This window comes from Doryrhamphus excisus, linkage group LG12 (assembly GCF_037039965.1).
Source record: "Doryrhamphus excisus strain RoL-2023G ecotype Guam linkage group LG12, RoL_Dexc_Guam_v1.1, whole genome shotgun sequence".
In the NCBI taxonomy this organism is placed as follows: domain Eukaryota; kingdom Metazoa; phylum Chordata; class Actinopteri; order Syngnathiformes; family Syngnathidae; genus Doryrhamphus; species Doryrhamphus excisus.
This window is the reverse complement of record NC_136368.1, coordinates 12,623,720-12,644,838: the sequence shown is the minus strand read 5'-3', so window position 1 is coordinate 12,644,838 and position 21,119 is coordinate 12,623,720. Positions and strand designations below refer to the sequence as shown.

General features: G+C 44.0%; 2 protein-coding genes across 2 annotated transcripts; both read left to right on the top strand.

Annotated features, from left to right (window-relative positions):
* The first annotated feature begins 1,334 nt into the window (after positions 1-1,334).
* fhip1b (FHF complex subunit HOOK interacting protein 1B) lies at positions 1,335-13,615 on the top strand. The gene is made up of 12 exons (XM_058082309.2): positions 1,335-1,606; positions 4,341-4,706; positions 5,474-5,878; positions 5,962-6,192; positions 6,815-7,060; positions 7,153-7,320; positions 8,064-8,143; positions 8,264-8,433; positions 9,181-10,464; positions 10,541-10,719; positions 10,797-10,959; positions 11,046-13,615. Exons 2-12 carry the CDS (start codon positions 4,578-4,580, stop codon positions 11,366-11,368), a joined length of 3,378 nt encoding a protein of 1,125 aa, XP_057938292.2. The 5' UTR covers positions 1,335-1,606; positions 4,341-4,577; the 3' UTR covers positions 11,369-13,615.
* On the top strand, positions 13,330-18,613 carry LOC144901562 (E3 ubiquitin-protein ligase TRIM32). Its single transcript, XM_078795405.1, has 4 exons — positions 13,330-13,363; positions 13,730-13,819; positions 16,555-16,772; positions 17,870-18,613. Exons 1-4 carry the CDS (start codon positions 13,330-13,332, stop codon positions 18,611-18,613), a joined length of 1,086 nt encoding a protein of 361 aa, XP_078651531.1.
* The last annotated feature ends 2,506 nt before the right edge of the window (positions 18,614-21,119 follow it).

Genomic DNA, 21,119 nt, shown 5'->3' with positions numbered 1-21,119 from the left:
GCGTATGGACAATTTGGAGTCGCCAATTAACCTAGCATGTTTTTGGAATGTGGGAGGAAACCGGAGTAGCCGGAGAAAACCCACGCATGCACAGGGAGAACACGCAAACTCCACACAGAGATGGCCGACGGTGGAACCCTTGAACCCTGGTCTCCTAGCTGTGAGGTCTGCGCGCTAACCGCCGTGCCGCGATCAACAAATTAAAAGCAAAATTATATCAATCAAGGATCTTGAAAATTTCAAGTAAAAAGTATTCAGTACTGCATTGACAAAACCTGGGTGGATCAATACCAACATTTGCAGTATTGTCCACCCCAAACTTATTGGAGAAAATAGATGGCAGACAATGCACCAAGTGGTCCGACCTTCAACTTTAGCTATTCACTTATATGTCCTTTAAAATGTGTTGGACTCTAATTCTATGCAACAGCCATGCCTAAAAGTTTGACCTACATGTCTCACATGAAAATACCATCAATACAATTTGAAAGATTGTTCTTAACTCTGTTTGAAAATACCATCAATACAATTTGAAAGATTGTTCTTAACTCTGTTTGGGATGCACCATCCAAGCTGCAGTTGTCTTCTTTGTTTTTGTTGCTGCCGCCATCTTCTCCCTCATCCGCCACTTTGCACCTTTGAGGCCATCTGATCCACCTGTGCCATCCGGAATTTGAATCACTGACACTAGACCTTTCATTCATTGTTCAAAGTCCAGTTCTTTCAAATTCAAGTCGTTTTGAAGGACTTTATGAACATGCGATCAGATATCTGGTGATTGTGCTCTGCCTGTTAATGTTGGTCACCACGGACGACGACCACAATATACACACACATCACGTCCGGGATTTTCTTCATTCCCTCTGGAAATTCTCCTGGGAGGTCTTCTGCTCATCTGCCAGGCAGCTTGCTCCCACATAGAGTCTGTACATAATATGCTCTTAAACAGTTTTACATTAAAAATGTAACATGCAATGAATGTAACATTGAACTGGGGAGAAGGAAGAACTTTGAAAATGTTGGTGCTCTTATGGTCAAGGAAGTAAAGACACAATTGTGAAATGCACTTTAATTCCTCTGTGGCACTTTAGCTACAGCTGGTTTATATTTCTCTGTCTGTTTTATTAATAATGTAATAATTAATGTATATAATTCATTATTATACTATTATACCTCTTTCGATTCCCATGTATTATTAATCTTAATTCATTGCTTTCTGTTATTTATAATTTTCTTTTTTCCCTAACTAATGTCCCTGATTTTTAAATACAAACATTTTCAAGCTGAGTGAGTGGGTTACAATGTGCACGAGCAGCGCGTAGCCGCGTGGGCGGAGTCATAGCAAAGATGGCGGTGTGTCAGGGACGATCTTTGGGCCAAACATCGTTCAGGATGTTGAAATGTCACTAACAAGATGCGCTGCCGCCCAGAACACGAAGTGTTAGGCGTTTTTAATTCCACAGTGTCGTGGCCAGACGGGTGTCAGTCGGCCGTGTGCAGCGCTGATATTGATTGTCGAAGTCATTAGCGGAGAGCCGTTAGCAGTTAGCTAACCTGCAAGCTAGCAGCTAAATCAGCAAGTCAAGACTCTTGACACCAAAACAAGGTGAGTGGCCTCCATCTTTTACCTGACGAGATGAAAGTAACACGCTTGAAAAGTGTCCAGAATGACGAACGAGAAATAAATCTGACTGCTCCATTTATCCTTTCGAGATGCGCTAAATTACAGTTTGCTTTGATGGGTGACACCTGGATGCTCATTGGTCTTCTGAGCATCTCTCATAGATAATAATGGCTGCAACCAGGATACACTGATATTTTGGTCAAATGATGATTTTTAAATATAAGTAGTAGTATTGAGATGTTGTGATTGTCATTGCACATTGCAAACAGGGCTTGATTTGTTATGTTGGTTGATCAAGTGGTTGTTTATCTACTATATACTAACTATATATATGCTATATCTACTACATAAATGTTGTCACCGTGTCTCAAGTGGAATATTTCCTTCTGGACACTTTAATAAGTATAATGTGCACACTGTGTATTTAGTTTGTGAGAGCCTGTCCAAATCGATTACGCTACTGTAATTGCTGTCAATATTGCCATCAATATCACAATATTTACCGGCTTCTTCTCTCCTTTTCCTTTCTCATTCACACAAAATTTCTTGTTTTATTTACTGTTGAGGTTTTATTCTATTTTGTGTCCTGCATAGATTTACTGTACACTGAGACAGCTGGAGCGGTGCGTAATTGTGCAACTTTGAGGGAACATTGTGCACAACCCTATCAGTGTATACACTTTTGAACTCAAATGATAAAATGTAAATAGAGACGTGCGAGGAGCGTGGCTTCTGAATATCAACACAAACATGGTTGAGATTGGACCTCTGCAGGATGAGCAGATGAGAAATTGTAAACACAACCATGTAGAGAGAGAAATGATAAGCTGTTTTGTAAATAAGATAATGTTTAGTTAAGAAGAACAATGTATCTCCCTGTTTTATAGGAAAGTTGTCAAAGTACATCTACTGTGATATGCTGCTGTAGAGAAAATAAGATTAAAATAAAATTAAGTTGACCTAATTTGGGAGTCAAGTAAAGGGGAGTGACATGGAGGAGATATGCTTTGACAGGAACTTAACGTCCTTCATGACCTGAAATATCAGTCATCTTTCCTGTCTGTGTGCGCGTTTGTCTTGTTATCTGTGTGCGGCACAGTGACACAGTCCTTGAAATGTCACCTTTTATTCTGGGGAAAACTACTTGGCAGTGGTGGTTCAACCCAAAGGTGCAAAGGTGATTCTCAGCTCATAGCTCCGCCCACCTATGCACACCTGTACTAGCAGTTGTAGGAGTTTACTTATTCTCAGTTTCACGCTGGACCTTTGGACTTGAACCATCTTGGTCTTCTTGAAAAGAACTTACTTCTTTACAGCCCACAACCTCCCTGCTTGGGAATGTTGCTGGACTTTGAGCATCTAATCCGCTTCTCGGCAACACGAAAGAGAGATTTCATTTAAAAGCTAAACAGTCCAACATGCAGGAAAGGTTTTTGGCTTGGTTCATTGCTCGATCGATTGATTGATTGATAGGTGAGTAGAGCTGATCTGTTAGACGTGTATTCATCTGTTTTTGCAGCATGTGTGTGTCATGTGCATACGAAGACTTCACCATTTTGTCTGAAACACCTTGAATAACAGGACATTATCACAAGTCCAGATCATGTGACCTAAGTCATGCAGCTGCAACTAACAAAAAAGTAGTTTAAAAGTTAACCAAGTTAAACTTCAACACAGACCTGGTAGACTTTGTAAACCTTTCTCGGACTGCTTCAAGGTCATGTAGTTCCAGGTTCTAAGAGGCAAGATTGCCCTTGAGCGAATACATAAAAGCAAAGGTGATTAGTCATATGTGGTCTTTGCTGAGTGACTATGCATCTTAGTAGTTATCACTAGATGGTTGCCATGGAAACAGGATCATTAATTTTGGGGGGCTGTGCAGGTTAGCTTGTTTGTAGGCTTGTCGTCGTATCAAAAGCAAGGGTATTTAACATTGGAATTGGAATGTCAAGTGCTGTTTTTAATTAAACATCATAAATTAAACAAACAGAAAAAAAGAAAATAAAATGTCAGAATGTCAAAATTTGCAGTTACATAAAACTTCATAATCAAAAACATAAAAAAAGAAAAAAGAAAAAAAAACAATCTCCCTCACTCCAATAAAAAGCACACACAACCATAAATACAGTAACTAAAATGGAGTATAAAGTCTCTGTAAACAAAATTGCACTTGAAAAAATAATGAACATTGGGTATTATTCCTTAAAAGGAAAGCTTAACAACACTCAGTGGTTTTGTGTGCATGACACAGGCGGGATGAGTATATTTTCACCATGTTGTATTTTACTGCTTTAATATTAGGAACGTTTTACATGATTGGAAAAAAATACAAGAGGCCACAAAAATGAATGTGGCTCGTCTTAAGTCGTGAACACACATTCTCCACACATGGAACACACTTCCCTGATCGTCCTTCAAAATAAGATAAGACATTTTAAAAGCAGAAAGATTCTATTCAATTCTATAGTTAATGTTTGTTGATGGAAATATTCATCTTACCTTTAAAAATAAGCCTATGCACACATTGCTACTAAATCTTCAACAAACTGAAATGCCTGTGCTTGTGATTAAGGAAGATGTAAATGGAAATGTTTTTGGTGGATGTCACACCCACAACCTATGAATCATTTCTGTCCCCTGGAGGGAGCATGACATAAAATAACTGAGAACCACTCTGCTAATCCAATGAATGAGCATATCCGTGTTCTTCTCACAGCTAAGAGTAAGAGTCCAGGCCAGCTATGGAGTGGTCTTGGCTTCAGACCGGATGACAGGGTCACCTCGGAGGACTGGGTTGTAGCACTTCCTGAACGAGAACACTGACCGACAACCACAACGACAGCCCCTCCCCACTTCTCATCCGCATCATCCTCCTCTCTTAGAGAGACGCAGAGACGCAGCTCCTCTTATTGTTTCTTGCAACCTTTAACCTGCCTCTGCCACTGTGTCTGACATGAGCTGGCTGAGCAGGTTGAACCCACGGACTCCTAGCAGTCGGCCGGGTTGGGGCACTGCCCCGTCGGCCCCCTGCACAGCCGACCCAGAGACATGTCTGATGGTGTTCGAGAACCACTGGAGACAGGTGAGCACTTTGAATACTAAAATTTCAAGTAGTTGTCTTTTGTTAGTCATTTTTTAACAAGCTTATCTGCACCCAGAAAAAAATCACACAAGGCATCTGTGCTTATTGAGCACCCATTTAAGGCCGCCAAAACTCAAGGAAGTAATACTTTATCTACCACAACACATCATCGCTGTAGTCATGCTGATTCATCACTTTGGTTGTGTACTTGTGTGTCCACTTTAGGCTTTATTCCGGAGTGTTAGCTACTATGACACATGTATCTTAAAGGGGACCTATTGTGCTTTTTTCCCCTTTCTGTCCTATAAATGTAGTTAGAATGTTGCATTCTCATGTTAAATGATGCCAAGGTTTCAGATAATGAGGTTTGTGCATTTGTAAGTGAGCCCTGAAAGAAGTGTGGGATGGCTCAAAAAGATCGGTTTGACAAGGCGTGGTAAAACCATTCCTCTATGATGTCACAGAGGGGTGGGCTTCCTTATGGTTCATAGTTAGGAAGTACTTTGGGCGTGTGAGCAATCACAGCAGAATGGGCATGCCTGAAGGCTAGCCATGGGTGGAATAAATTAAGAGAGACCGTTTTGGCAGTAAGCACAAATCAAAAGAAATACAGCTACAATAGCTGCAAATTTTGCAAAATCTAAAAAGTTTTCTATGCGGGTTATTGTGTGTAGCTGCTCTATGAGACCACAACTCAATACAAAGGGTGGAAAAATGAGCATAATAGGTCCCCTTTAAATGTCCAACCTTTTGACTGCATGTTACAGGTGTCACGTGTGCTGGAGCAGACCGAGTCATCATCGTCTACTGACGACTTGATTGCAGTCAGGAACCACACGGACCAGATGCTTTGTCTGCTGGCTGAGGAGCGGCCTTGCGAGGTGTCGGAGGGCAGCGCCAACAAGCGAGTCGCGGGCCCCATACTGAACTTGGTGGTCAGCCAGGACATTTTAGAGTGTGTGGTCAGGTGGCATTTTCGCCGTGGCCTGGACCCAGACAGCCAAGGGGCACTGCTTAAGCTGTTTGAGATGCTCATAGGCCAATCCAAGCAGCCTTTGCTGCAGCATGCGGCCATCTTGCACCCCCTGCTCAGGCTGCTGGGAGCCTGCGCCGACCCAGAACTTGGTTGTCCTGCTGCCTTGGAAAACAGTCTGGTTCTGCTTCTCAATCAGGTAGTGAATTGTGTGTTTTTGCTGTCTTTTATCAAGTCTAATAGTCACAAACTTATAATCATAACGACCTTCCCAAATGTCAGATCTGCGTGTCCATGGCCCGGCAGCCTGTGCTTCTGGAGATGTTGTTCCAGGTGACACCTATCCAGCAAGGATCCACCAACCTGCTGATCTTCTCGCTCCTCGTGCCCTTCATCCACCGCGATGGCGCCATCGGACAACAGGCCAGAGACGCACTGTTGCTGGTCATGGCCACTTCAGCCAGCAATGACAATGTGGCCCGTTACATCGCGGAGAACTCCTACTTCTGCCCGGTGTGTATGTGTTAGTGCAGTCATGCATGTGTGCAATGACAATAATACTCGTTTTGAGTGCAAAACCAAGCTGTGCAAAAAATAAAAATTAAACAGATGGCATAGCATCCATTATACACAGTGTATGTTATACTACTAGTTATGCTACCATTAGGGATACAATAAAAAGAGACAATTACCAACAAAACAAACAACCGAAATCAAGGTAACACAATAAAAACTTGTGACACCACTAGTCATTTAGTCACGCAATAATAAATTAACAAAAAATACTTTTCTGTTATGGAGTTCATGGCGTGATCGGTGCAAACAAACTAGTAACTTTTCCTACACAAAATAGCGGATTCAACTACGATATAAGATTTCTCCCAGCCCTAAACTAATAATGATTTGCTTTGTCATCTATAACACAAAAGCTAGTTTAGCATACATTGACCTCCATTGGATTGGTTTTAGCATCTTTAATGTATCAAAATGGCTTCCGCATGTTTTATTTGTTCTGTATAACGCTCTTGGAGAAAAAAAAAAGTTTTCATACCCTTGCACTCAGATACTCTCGCGTCGACCAAGGGTGACTATTCTGAATCCTGGCACTAACTTTGAAGTCTCCGGCCATTCTCAGGTGCTGGCAACCGGCTTGAGTGCCCTCTACTCGTCGCTTCCCCGAAAGATTGAGGTGCGAGGGGACGACTGGCACGCCTTGCGGCGTGAGGACTGGATGAGTGTCTCCTCCCTCGTTCTCTTTATGAATTCGCTGGAGTTCTGCAATGCCGTGGTGCAGGTCGCTCATCACCTAGTGCGGTCCCAGCTCCTGGACTACCTACACAACGGCTTCCTGGTTCCTGTCATGGGCCCTGCCCTGCACAAGGTGCATAGAATAAAGCACATATTTACTTAGTTACAGTATGTTAACAGTGTTGTACAAAATTGTTTTATTTTTGTTGTGTGTGTATGTTGTAGTCATCAGTGGACGAGATGATAGCCAGCACCGCCTACTTGGACCTCTTCCTGCGCAGTGTGAGCGAGACGGCCCTCCTCAAAACCTTCCTGCGATTCATCCTGCTGCATCGCCTGGACAACGACTCCATCCTTGACACATTGCTCACGCGCATCAGCAGCAATTCAAGGGTCAGTTGGTCTGTCTGTGTTGTCCTTTACAGGATGTCCAATTTGGTTGAATTGAAGTGCTTACTGCCGAGGAGTGGATTGTGTGACCTGTCGTTTTACGTGAATGTAGTCAATCGGAGATCAGGGTTCAAATCGCTGTTGGACATCTCTGTGTGGAGTTTTCATGTTCTCCCTGTGCATGTGTCGGTTTTCTCTGGGTACTGCGGCTTCCTCAACCCTAAATTGTTCATATGTATGAATGTAAGTGTCAATAGTTGTCAATAGGATGATTGCCCTGCGATTCGCTTGTGACCAGGCCATAGTGTACTCTGCCATGTCTCTCACTCAAAGTCAGCTGGGATAGGCTCCAGCATACTCCTACGACATAGGAGTGGCATAGATAATGAATGAATGAATGAATGAAGAATTATTTGCTTGCTAACCTATAACACAAAGCTAAGGTGTGGATGTTTTGTTCAGACATCTTAATATTCAGTTTGATGATGTTCTCTTACAGTAGACGAAATGAACAACGCCATGACCTTAAAACCAAAGTACTGTACTTACCAAACTGTGTACTGTTACCCTAGTAACGGCCAAATGAAAAGAAAAAAACAAGTTAAAAAAATCCTCAATTTGCATCTTTATGTGGATCTGCACCAAAAGCAAAGTTTTGTCAAGCAATTGTTTGATCGTTTTTGCTAATTAACCAAAAAAATTATCTTACCTCTGGTGGACTAAATTGAACATTTGTTGTATTGTAGCTCTGCATGGTGTCTCTGAGCCTCTTCAGAACTCTTCTGGCTTTCAACTGCGAAGACATCATGCTGCAGCTCGTCCTCAGGTATGTCATTGCATAGCAATAATGCATCGCAACCAGCATCTCCTCCACACGGGGCAGACTGTCCTGTCGCATCATCAATCAAACGACAGTATTAATTGTGACTGTTGGCCGCCCGCCCAGGTACCTGCTCCCCTGCGGCCATGTCATGCTGAGTCAGCGGCGTGCTATCAGGGAGACTGACATGTATGGGAAGTGCGCGGACAAGTTCCTGTCACTGATCCCGGAATGCTGCCGTCTGAGCACTGCACTTTCTACTGAACGGGATGAAGACGCTGCATTTCGAGGCAAAGGTACTAAGTGAGACCTCATCACCAATGTTCCCGCTAATTTTTCAAATGTCTGAGCATACACTCAAACGACCTCAGCATCGACCTCTGTGAGCGCCATCAGACATGTACACTGTAGTATCACACCTGTCCAAAACCTGAGAACTTGAGGTAGTCCAAGTTCCATTCAGTGGTATTTTGTATATGAGTGAGTTCAAAAGGTCAGCAAGGCATATTTTACAATGTAGCTTTTTCTCTTGTCCACCTTTTGCAGTCTATTCTGGCACTATTGGAAATTTATTTGAAAGTGATGCTACATTTGCTGTATTTCTTTATGTTTATAAAAAAAAATACATAAACCAAAAAATACACCACCGTCTAGTCCCTTCAGCATCACTCGGCATAACCCTTCCAAAACAGCGGCATAGACTACACAATGCACTGTTAATTAATTGATTTGCTATTTAAGTAAAGAACGTACCAACAGGACCTGTCATTGGTTGGACAGTGTTCATCATTGTGTTGTTACCTCCTGTTGTTGCCTGCCACTCAGAGTTGCGTTGCAAAATTGTCCGAACAAATTGTGTTTATTTTATTTACAGTTCAGATTGGATTGTATTTTGTTGCGCTGCAAGGATTTGCTGTGCACTGAAACACAAAATCAGTGTGTGATTGCGCACGTGTGCAGCTTAGAGGGAAAGTTGCAGTCATAATCAGCAAGCATCATGTGACTTTGACTTCAAGTGGACTTGTGGTCCTTTCTGTTTGCAGTGCTCAACAATGCAGGGCCAGAGTCACCAGCCACACCCAGACCTGTTACGCCATCGCGCTTGGCTTTCTTCATCCGTCAACAAAGTAGTGGAGGCGGGTCAGGAGGCGGTCCTCCTACATCCCCCAGCATTGAGCCGCCACAGCCTGGTACTCCCATCTCTTATGCCTCGGACTGCCCGGTCTACCCCCAGCAGCACGAGAGTCTGGAGTGGGAATCAGGTTACCTGGACTATCTGAAAGATGCCCGAAGAGGCATTGAACTTTGCTCTTGGGCTTGTCGGGCATGGTCTGCGCCATACGATGGTGAAAACCCTTGCCCGAGCACAGCACCTCCACCCCCGCCCCCTCCCACCTCCAACCCCTCCATGGCCATGTTCCCTGAGCAGCACTTCTCTTTCCAGCCAGGAGGAGGCAGCAATATGCCACAGGGCCAGCAGAGGGAAGCCATGGTGGCTGCGGCCAGGTCCGAGTGGAGCAGCTCAGAGCGGGACAGCGGCGAGTGGGACGTTACCATTGGCCAAAACAACTGCATCAGCCTCACGCCGCGTTCCAAGAAGCGCAGCCTACAGCGAGAAGAGCTCCTCCCAAAACCTGTCCCCCCTCTCGTGTCATCCTCTTCACCTGTCCCTTTAGCCGGTTCTCAACCTGCCCCCACACCAGCCCCTCACAATCCTGCAACCGTCACCTTAGGTTACCTTGCCATCTATAATGGGACGGCAGGGATGGGGGAAGGGTGTGTGAGCCATGAGGTGAAGAAGGTGAAGAGAGACTTGGGCGATGAGCAGGTTTTGGATGAGAACGCAAATCAAAATGGTTCTGTCATCACATGCCCCTCCCACGGCTGCCCTGTTCAGCAGTCCTTATTTGACAACAGTGATGCCACCTGTGGTGCCAAATCTGCCTCCGCCCCACATCTGTCAGACACAGATGATGCCTCCAACCTGCACCGGACACACTCATCCGAGAGTGGGCCCACAGTGCAGAGTCTCATCGAGGAACTTCTTGAACAGTCTCCCGAAGAGACGCACGCTCTTGGGGGATCTAACGGTGAAGGCATCAACATCGAGGCTTTCTCACAGGAGCTGAGAGAGATGGAGGACTGTGTGACCGTTTGCAGTGCCGCAGCCTGCCAGCAGGGGGAGAACAACCCCACGTCCCTTAGTGATGAGCAACAAGAGGAAGAGCTGGAAGCAAAAATGGCAGCTGATGAAACCGGTGCTGCTGTAACTGCCCTCTGCAGTCCAGCCAGACCACTCAATGGGGCGTCATGTCAGCCATACACAGGTAAGAACCTCATGGTGACCCTGACTGATGTTTTTTTTACAGAACATGCAAACATCCATCTGTGGGGTCTCTGCAGGGCCGTTCATGGTGGTTCTGCTCACCAAGCTGGAGAACATGCTCCAGAACTCTCTGTATGTCAACATCCTGCTGACAGGCATGGTGGCCCAGCTGGCATGCTACCCGCAACCACTCCTACGCTCCTTCCTGCTCAACACCAACATGGTTTTCCAGCCCAGTGTCAAGTCTCTCATCCAGGTATATGACACCCTTTCCATATCAGCATCGCCGTCACCCTTAGCCCCACACACTAACACTTTCTCATGACTCAACAGGTTTTGGGTTCTGTGAAGAATCGCATCGAGGCCTTTGCTGCCTCCCATGAGGACTTCCCTTCCATGCTGAGGAAAGCCCAACTGTACCTGGTGGCCCGTGGAAAAGTGGACTGGAGCGAGCCCCCTGGTGCCGTCCCTGTCCTGCGGCGCTCAGATTCACTAGGTGAGAGGGGGAGTCAAGGTTTAAAAAAAAAACAAAAAACTATGATACTTGCTCACTTCCTGACTCATGGCATTCTTTCATTCCAGTTAAGAGTCGAAAATCATCTCTTAGTGACCTGATCCTTCGGCACACCAATAGCCCCACCCGAACTCGAAGTGCTGCCCAGATGGCGCTGGCACACGTACGGGTTGGGGGCCAGACGCTGCACAGTGCTCTGTTCCGTGGTAGCGGCGGTGGAGGAGGAGGCGGCAGCGGAGCCTCCAATCTGGAAAAGCAAGCTGAGGCGCTGCGTGTGAAGAACGCAGTCTACTGCGCTGTCGTCTTCTGCGAGTTCCTCAAGGAGCTGGCCGCTCTTGCTCAAGAGCATGCCGTTGCACTCCCCTTTGTTGGTACAGATGCTGAGGAATAAGCACTGCCTACTCGCCATCTTTCCACATCGGCCACTGGATTGTCAACAGTCATTAACCATGGCCACGCTCTCATACCAAAAGGGATGTCTAAAAGACATTGTGCATATCATGTGTTATATTATTTACACTATCAGTCAAACTTCTGTGTTTGTCTGCCTACAAAGTAATAGCGCACTCAGTTGGTGCTAGTCAAGGTCTTTTCAAAGGGTGATAAATTGGATTTAACTGTGTTTAATGTGTCCGAAACATATCTTTAACCTTTTTTTAAAGATTTCCTGTGTTCCATAAGCTCTGCATTTTGAGCACCTCATCTGTACGTCTTTTAGCTCTGACATTGCATTCACTGTCATTTTCTGCCCAGTTTACAATGCTCTGCATTGCCAGTTAGGGCCAGTTAGAGGTTGCATCGTCGTCTTGGGTTTGTCTGGTGCCATAGCTTCCTTGTTCTAGCAGTTCGGTGCAAACTACGAGCTACTCACTTTAAAAACTTGCCCACAGCGAACCCGATGATGACCCTCCTGCTGAGAGAAAAAGTCTACACAGCTAGTTCAGGTTCAGGGGGGAAATAAAAGGGAAAAGAGAGACTTTATTTGAAGACTTTATATCTTAGAACACAATGTTTGTTACGGGCATTTTAACCTCCCAAGATGATGTCTTCCTGGAGTCAAACCATTTCATATTAGTGAATCAGGGAGATCCACATGCCACATTTATTAATATTAGAACTGTACGTGCTAGGAAAGATTCTATGGACCGATTTTAGTTCCTCTGGCAGCCACTTTATGGTGTTAGTACAGTAAAGCTGTGACATAAAGGGATAGTTCAGATTTTTTGACATGATTTTTATGTATGACATGCACATCAGCGGTGACTTACACCCCACATTGTCCTTTGTATGGATTTTGATACGAACATAGTTCCGGTTAGATGGTGGGGCTCAGGGCGATTGAGGTCTGATTTTGTTTTCCCGTGTGATGCAAATGTATTAGTCTTTTCAACGCATATTGTTTTGGGATACCAAACTCTTTTCTTAAGTGGACCCACCAACAAATCAGAACTATGTTTGTCATCCCCAAAATCCGACCAGAACTCGACTCACGGGACAAAATGGTGGGTAAGTCATCGTTGATGCACTACACTGCTGATGGGAATGTCATACAAGAAATCGGACCTATCCCTTTAAAGCAGGGATGTCCAAAGTGTGACCTGGGGGCAATCAGCAGCACTTAGCTTGTTTGGTAATTGGCCCACTGCACATTCTAGCAAGAAACCTAAAAAAGAAGGACATGTAGGGCATACTCAATCGTCATCTATAGTACAAAGCATGCAGGCTGTTTTTTTTTCTGAAAATATATACTCACAAAACATAAGCAGTATTTAGCTTCCGGGTGAAATACACTGTAACCTTTTACAGGTGAACTTTTAAATGCATCTCCATTGGTTCAATGTTTCGGTACTTTTTGCACAACTTTTACCAATTCTATTTGAACCAGTGCATTTATTTACAGATTGGAGGTTTTGCAAAAAGTACTGAAGCTTTGAACAGTTGGATGTGTATTTAAACATTTACATTCTCAAATGAAGATCACCTCTAAATGTTCTGGTTTATTTTAGAATCATCCTGAATTTTCACCTGTAAGCCAGATCCCTAACTTTTATTGAGCAGTGTATAACGTCTTTGCATGTCTCCAGATTTGTTTTTGTTTTGTTTTTTGCCCCCAGTTACTTTAATTTTTCTTTGTGCGGCCCTCAGTGGAAAAAGTTTTGACACCTCTGATTTCAAGGGAAAAAAATACAGTGATGCCAAACAAACATGTCTCACTACTTATTTGCCAAGTATAGATATTATTTGCTGAGCTATTGTTTTTTCTTGTAAAACTGTTATTGTACCATGTTTGAGTTTTCACAACACAAGGCGTGCACATTTTTTTTGTTTTTGTTTACCTGTGAAACTCGAACTATGCAAAACCTGCCGGCATTGCCCCCTACTGGAGGTGAAGCACAAAAACTGATGTAAAATGTAAATACTGTTTTAAAAAAAAAAGCGTGTAGTGGCTACACAGTGCAGATGTATGTGGAAGGCAACGGCATCAGGACTCAAAACATTCTGACGGAATGTTACGGATATTTTTCTATAATCACATTGTGTGTGTGTTGGCGGGGCTGGGGAAATGCAAGAAAAAAAACTGTCACAAGAACACTAAAGGGAATGTTTTTATTAATTTATAAAGTCACTGTCAGCAGCACAGCCTTTGTTCTGGTGTCTCTTGTGTGTGACTGTAAAGTGAAACTGTCAGCTGCAGGTTCAAAATGCAAGACTTGACTTCTTTTTTTAAGATCTGCTTAGGTTGTAAACCCAGTCAGGAGAACATGGAGGAAAGTACTGGAGTCAGCTTACCAGTCTCCTAGCAACAGGCGATGGCAAGAGGAGGAAAGGGAAACTGACCAAGGTAAGACACTTTTAAAGTCCTTCTTTTGAATGACTATAGACTATAGATTGTTTTTTATGTTAATTATATCTATAACATGAAGATGGGGGCATTTTGCGGCACATTTCAATATCTTGACCTGGAACAGATAAAATAACACCAGCTAAATGGGTGTGATCATGTTTGTGAGTTCTACAAAGAGAGTGCTTAATGTATGTATATTATGTGTGCATGTATTTATATACAGTATATAATAAACACATATACTATACAGTATATGTGTATGTGAATGTGTTTATATTTTACCCATATACAGTATATCTGTGTGTGTTAACAAGTGTTTAGTTTAATAAATGCAGAATGATGACAGATATATAGATACTTAAATTCATTAATAAAATTAAAACAAATTATATATTTTAAAGAAGAAAATGTATAAAATTTAGATTTGTATTCATATTTTTAATATAATTGTATACATGTACATATACTGTGTGTAAACATACACATACCATACCAACTCAAAAGAAACAAGGACTGTACATCAAAATAAGTGCAATGTATCATTGTGTCTTAAGTTTATGTTTTGTTTTTTGTTAGTATATTTAGGTTTTATTGAATACAGTTTCAAATAAAAAATGTCAGGCTCTCTTATGTTAGCTCAGTGTGAGAAATATTTGTTTCCCGTCTTATTTTTACACGCGTGGCTTCATGCAACTTTGAACAGTGTGTAGGAATAAAGGTGAGCTTTTATTTGCGTCAACACAGTAAATGATTTTTTGTTGTTGTTGTTGCTGCCTACACTCTGCCCGCGGCTCTTATATGCAAATGAATTTGCTGCAGAAAACTTGAAACCGCAACAGTATCACTCTGCAACTGCAGCTTGGTAGCTTAGCAACCATGTGGCTAACAAACCTAAATAAATAATGGCCTACTGGTCAATGCTGTTAGACACGTCAGATTTGTATTAATAAACACATACAAACAAACTAGTGCATCGTTATCTCTGCCAAGTGCTATGTTCATGTTGCTTGTTAGTTCATATTAGCTCATATTTTGGTGACAGTATGGGTAAAAGTGTGGCTACAAAAATGTATAGTTTATTTTTTACATTTTAAGTCTCTTGGAACTTCCTCAATACTAGAATCCAAGAGCCACCCCAGAAAATCATCTTGTGAAGAATGAAGTCTTCAGTTGTACAGCATGTATTCATCTTCCCGTCCACCATCTTTGTTGTTTTCAGAAAGTCACTGTAAAGATAAGAGCCGTCATGATTCCAGGAAGTCCTTTGCCCAGCAACCCCACCTCTCCTGTTGCAGCCCAGAGCCCCGTCCACCAGTCCCCGACTTGCTGGGTGACACAAGCGCAATATGATCTTGCCCAGGCCGAGGTGGAGCTCCATCGTCTGCAGGAGCGCCACGCCACGGAGACAGACTCTGTGAAGCGAGGGGTAGAGCGTGCCATCCTGGGAGCTCGCAGAGAGGAGCGTCGCCTGCTTGAGCGGGTGGAGCAAGACCACCGTGACACTCAGCAGCACCTGGAGCAGGTACAGAGGGAGAACGTAGCCGCAGCCAGGGTCAGCCAATCCCTGCTGGACCAAAGGCTCAGAAAATTGGTTCTCCTTCAGCAGCAAATTCAGGAAGCATCTCCAGACCAGAATCTCTTGGTGAAGGAGGTTGCAGAATTCCTCCAACCCTGGGAAGTCTCTGTCTCCCTGAAGAAAGTGGCCTTCAAGCCCAGCTCCCAACCAAATGCTGTCACCTTTGGAGACATCCGAGTGCAGGATCAGAATATTTCTCTACATGCTGGCGCTTGTGGTCCACATGGGCAACTGTGTGCTCTCCATTGTCAGGAGATGCGTTTTGCAGAGACTAGTCAGCAAGTTCTCAGAGAAAATAGATGCCCACAGAGACAGGGATGGGTCTCCACAACAGACAGGGCGGTCAAAAAGATGAGCCTGTCTTACTCGTGTGACACAGAAACAAAAGAGGAGTCAATGACTTCCTTGAAGAATAAATGGCCTCCGAAGTTGGGGTCTTCATCACAATTGAAATCCCCCGAAGACCAGCAGATGGAATCATCATGTGGGGAAAATTTTCCAACTGTCCTCAAGCCTGATAGCAGGCAACATGATTGGTCAATAAGCAGCAATGATGAAGTTTGCACTCCCAGGAACAAGAGGACACCACCTGCTGTCTCCTTGTCCTCCCCCGAGGGGAGTCGGCGACATGTTGGTTCTCAACACGCTGTAACTTTAGATAGTCAGGGGGCAGCCAATGGAAAGCCCAATCAAGGCAGTGGACTTCTGAGAGCTGGAAAGAAATCTCGGAGGAGCCAGAGGGAGTCCACAGCCAGCCGCAGCTGCCTGGACCTCACCTCTCAAGGACGTCCACACTCATGCCTCAGCCAGTCGTCGGACGACCACTCCCTCGGGACACTCTGCGATTCTGGCCGAGCGCCTTCACCAGCAGACAGCCTGGACTCCAGCTACACCTTTGTGGTCAGCCCTTCTCGTGACTACAGTGTGAACAGAAGCTCGTTAAGCAATAACGGGCGCCTGTCCAAGTCTGCGGTGGACTTGACCCACAGGACACACCCACTGATCAGCACTGGGCCGAATGACTGTTGTACAGTCAATTGCAGCAACTTTAGTTCATCTTTGCCGTCTGACAGGGGGCAGGTGGTCTCATATCAGGTCCCAACCAGTGACTCAACTCAGCCGCTTGTCGCCAGGTCTCTGTCTCTGTCTGTCTTAGATGTTTCCTCACACGAGCCCAAGAGAGGCCAAGGTCTAGCTCTGGTGGGAGTGAAGGAGGAAGGAGAGACTTCTTGGTTCCTACTAAGGGAAGGCCATTCAATCCACCAGTTTGGGAAGCAAGGGTCGGGTCGGGCAGACCTCACCCTACCGAGTGGTATCTACTGCACACCACATGGGCAGCTCTTCATCGTGGATTGTGGGAATGCTCGTATTCAGGTTTGTGGAATGTGGTAAGCCAGGCACAGGAACCTCTAAAGTCCACCATGATGGTGAATGTCCCATTTGAAATAAAGATGATAATCAGTGTTTGTCATACTAAAACAGGGGTCTCAAACTCAATTTACTTGGAGGCCACTGGAGCTCGGGTCTGGGTGAGACTGGGCTGCATCAGGTTTTCCAAAAAAAAAAAAAAAAAATTAAAAAACTTCGCTTTGGTTCCAATTTTCTACAAGAAAAACTCTGATAAAACATTCCACTGTTCTCAAATATCTTACTTTTTGTTTTTCTACACAAAATAAGATGAAAAATAAATAAACAAATCAAGAATAAAGAAAATCAATCAATCAGTAATAAATAAATAAATATAATAATAATAATAAAACGGCAAATAATAGTTGGTGGGTAGACAAATTTTTTTTTTCAGATTAAAATTAACAAAGCATTATTAGAGCCCTGTAGACATGACAAAACACGACTATAGTCACATTTATACTTTTTTTATTTACAACATATTGAGCAACTGCAGGGTCTTGAGACACATGCTAACTCGCAAACTGGAGAGCTTGCGACCTAAACGGTAGCCTTCAAGTTATTTCCTTTAAACTTAAATAGCCAAAAACTTACCACTTCCACACGGACAGGGAGGATAACTATTAACAGTTATTTAACCTTTAACATGAACATTAATCAAACGTAATAATTTTTTTCTGGGTACATGATACCATACAGCATCCATATCAAACTTGCGCGGGTCGCACCAACATTAAACTTTCATATCAAGGCGGGGGCCTCAAACTAGTGTCCAGCAGGCCACATTTGGCCCGCGGGCCGCATGTTTGAGACCCCTGTACTAAAGCGCGCGACTGACACCAGTCCATGATTGCGAAAACACAGAAGGCAGACTTAAGCGTTTGATGCTTGCAGAACTGACGTCTCACATGGAATGCGTGGATGTTTTGAAAAATGAAGTTTTGTGCAAGTTAAAATTTATAAAAAAAAATATGAAATGTTGCACTTTAGAGGTTTCTGTCTATTTGTGATCAACCAAAGTGGCAGTTATGTGTGCTGAAACTAACTCAAAACTCTTGTCCCAGGTCACAGACCCTCGGGGGAATGTCCTCCAGCAAATCAGATCCCCCAACTCTGAGGGCTTGGCCAGGCGATGCAGAAACTTCTTTGACATAGCAGTGAACGGCAAGGGCCTGATCGCACTGAGCTGTGCGGCGGAACGATCTCTACTGGTGTTCAGCCGGCATGGCCGACTCCTCCAGACCTTCGGGGGGTCAGGTGTGGGCTCTGCAAAAGAGGAACTAGAAGCTCCCAGGGGCGTGACGGTGACACAGTTGGACGAGTTCTTGGTGGCTGATATCCGTAAAGGTACCCTCATCGCTTTAAAGCTGGACCATAAGACCGGTTCTCGTTTAGAGCGCACCGTCGTGACCGGATTCCATCGGCCTTACTGGGTGGCAGCTTGCGTGAGCTCAGGGATGGTCGCTGTGTCTGAGCGAGGCACGGAAACAGGCTTTGTGCCCTGCATCAAAGTCCTGGAGCCAGGTTGGAGCACAGTACGAGTTCTGGGGGTGTGCTCGGCCATGGGACCTGTGCTTCGCTCCCCCTGGGGAGTCTGTATCGACTCTATGGGCAACATCTTGGTGGCCGACTGGGGGGAAACCCACAGGGTCTTGGTGTACTCAGCATACGGTACGGGGTGGACTTTAGTGACCCAGGGCTTAAGTAGTCCACGTGGGTTGACCCTGCTGCCAGAGGGCCATCTTGCTGTGTGTGACAGCATGAACCACTGCGTGAAGGTCTACCAATACATAGGAAACCAACACTAAAAAAATATCTAAGAGCCAAAGCGTCTGCTATGACTGATTGATGCGATTTAACCACTGAAATATACATTTCATACATTTACATTTAATCCCACCAGTTTTGTTTGTTATTGATTTAAATTGATCGAAATAATATTTTACTTTAGACCGGTGTGTTTCTTAGCTTCTGTGCATATAAGACAGTAAGCTTACATCGGGGTGTACATAAGGTCCACATATGGAAGGATTAAAAAGGATGGGGCGATGCTCAAACCAATCCAATGTCTTTCAATATATGAAAGTTGGACTTTATTGAAAGTCTAATCAGGTCCATTTGGTCTAACATTCATATATTATAAATGTATTTGGGATTGGTCACTCTGATGAAGACTGCTAGGAAGCATTCAAAACTGTCAGGTATTGAAAATAACTGTCTTGGTCTGTTAAAAAGAATTGTTTGGAATATATGTTTAAGGGTAATTTAATTAATATTATTTTTTACAATATTCCGAGGGCCAATTAAAAAAAAAATCGAGCTGCAGGATGAAAATGGCCCCCAGGCAGCACTTTGGACACCCCTCCCATACATGTAGCTGATTACAAATATAAATAATGACTTTATCACATGCATTAAAAAACCCAACCCCATTTATTAAGTGTATGAGCATTCCTGCTGTGGTTTGAATTAAAACGTTATAAAAATCCAGGCAGTTTGCCAGGGTTTTCTTTGTTAAGTTCAGGTTTGCATGTAGTTTGGGGTTTTTTGCCTGTTGACTCCATGGAGGCGAGTGCTGGGTGTTCCATCTCTGCCGGTCCTCCATGGTGTGTGGGGGCCTTGCCTCCTCCAGCCCTGGGTACACCCGGCGGGCTCCTGCCTGCTTGCCCTTGTTGAATGTGGTCTCTCGCCGGTCTAGGGGGGTGGCTATCCTACAGCCTGGTAGCGCCCTGTTTCTGGTCAGGGTTGCCTCTTAGCTGCTCCTTGCTGGTCTCTCCGGGGGAGCGGGGCTATGTGGTAGTGCGGGGCATCAGCCTGGCTGTGTGGGGTGCAACTGACTGAGTGGTGGAGGGCAGTCCCTCTGCTTTCATACATTCTCAGTGTCAATTCCACGTGTATACATGCACCACTACACAGATAGCTGTACATGTGTACATATAGTACACACTCACAGTACATAATGACTTCCTCACATAACTCACTGACTTATCCATGGTGTTATCATGTTGTTGGTTTTATTACAGTGACGGTGACGTCGGTAATAAGATCATAGTTATTACAATTATGTGTATTAGAGATACTGTCATTAAATTAATATTAATATTTTCATTACTACCCTTCCCACTGATAAAACAGTCACATAGACATTTGCTGATGAAGTGCTCCAGGCACGCCCACACTCTGTTGTGGTTGGTCACACTCCCAAGTGTTCAGGAGGACTTCCGGATACCTGCCGAACCCAAGTTTTATAGGACTTATAATAAATGGCAATTTATGTTTTTATAATGTTTATAATAATATACAGCCCTATGTTTTGGATCCGGAAGTAGAGACTGGACAGTCAAAAGTTATTTCAAAACGTCTCCAAATAGTAAGTAGCTTTAACAGTTTAGCGTTAGGTTTGGTGAGCTTGTAATTTACACCTCTCTCCCTACATGCACATTCTATAATGCTACACAGGCAACCACTTTTGTTCCATGACAATTTTAAAATAAACACAGGACACTGATTAATTTTTACTTACTACTTGCTCTTCTGACTCTTCAACACAACAAAGTAACGTTGGATATGCACCAGGTTTCAGCAACAGTTTGTCGGCTTGTCCATTTGCATACTGGCCCATGTTCACAAAAAGTCCAGTGTGAAATACCGTTGACTGATTGATTAAAATAATCATCTTTTGCTGGTAGGGAATCAGGAACCACTTCAGCCTGATGTTTGCCTTGTTAGGAATTAGTTTTCTAAATTAGCTTTACCTTACATCTGATTCCTGGTAGACATTTGGTGTTAAACACAGGAATGGAACATTCTAACTACATTTATAGGACAGAAAAGTTGAAAAAGCATAATGGGTTCCCTTTTCAATTACCACATTCATATCATGATTATTGGTGTTTCCAATCATGAAATAATGTGCTTTACATGTTCACATACGGGCTACACAGCGGTCGAGTGGTTAGCGCACAGGCCACACAGCTAGGAGACCCGAGTTCGATTCCACCCTCGGCCATCTCTGTGTGGAGTTTGCATGTTCTCATGCGTGGGTTTTCTCCGGGTACTCCGGTTTCCTCCCACATTCCAAAAACATGCTCGGTTAATTGGTGACTCCAAATTGGTATGAAAAAGGTATGAATGTGAGTGTGAATGGTTGTTTGTCTATATGTGCTCTGTGATTGGCTGGCGACCAGTCCAGGGTGTACCCCGCCTCTCAAACTGCCCGAAGACAGTTGGGTAGGCTCCAACACCCACCGCGACCCTCGTGAGGATGAGCGGTAGAAAATGAATGAATGAATGAATGTTCACATAAAGTTTGGT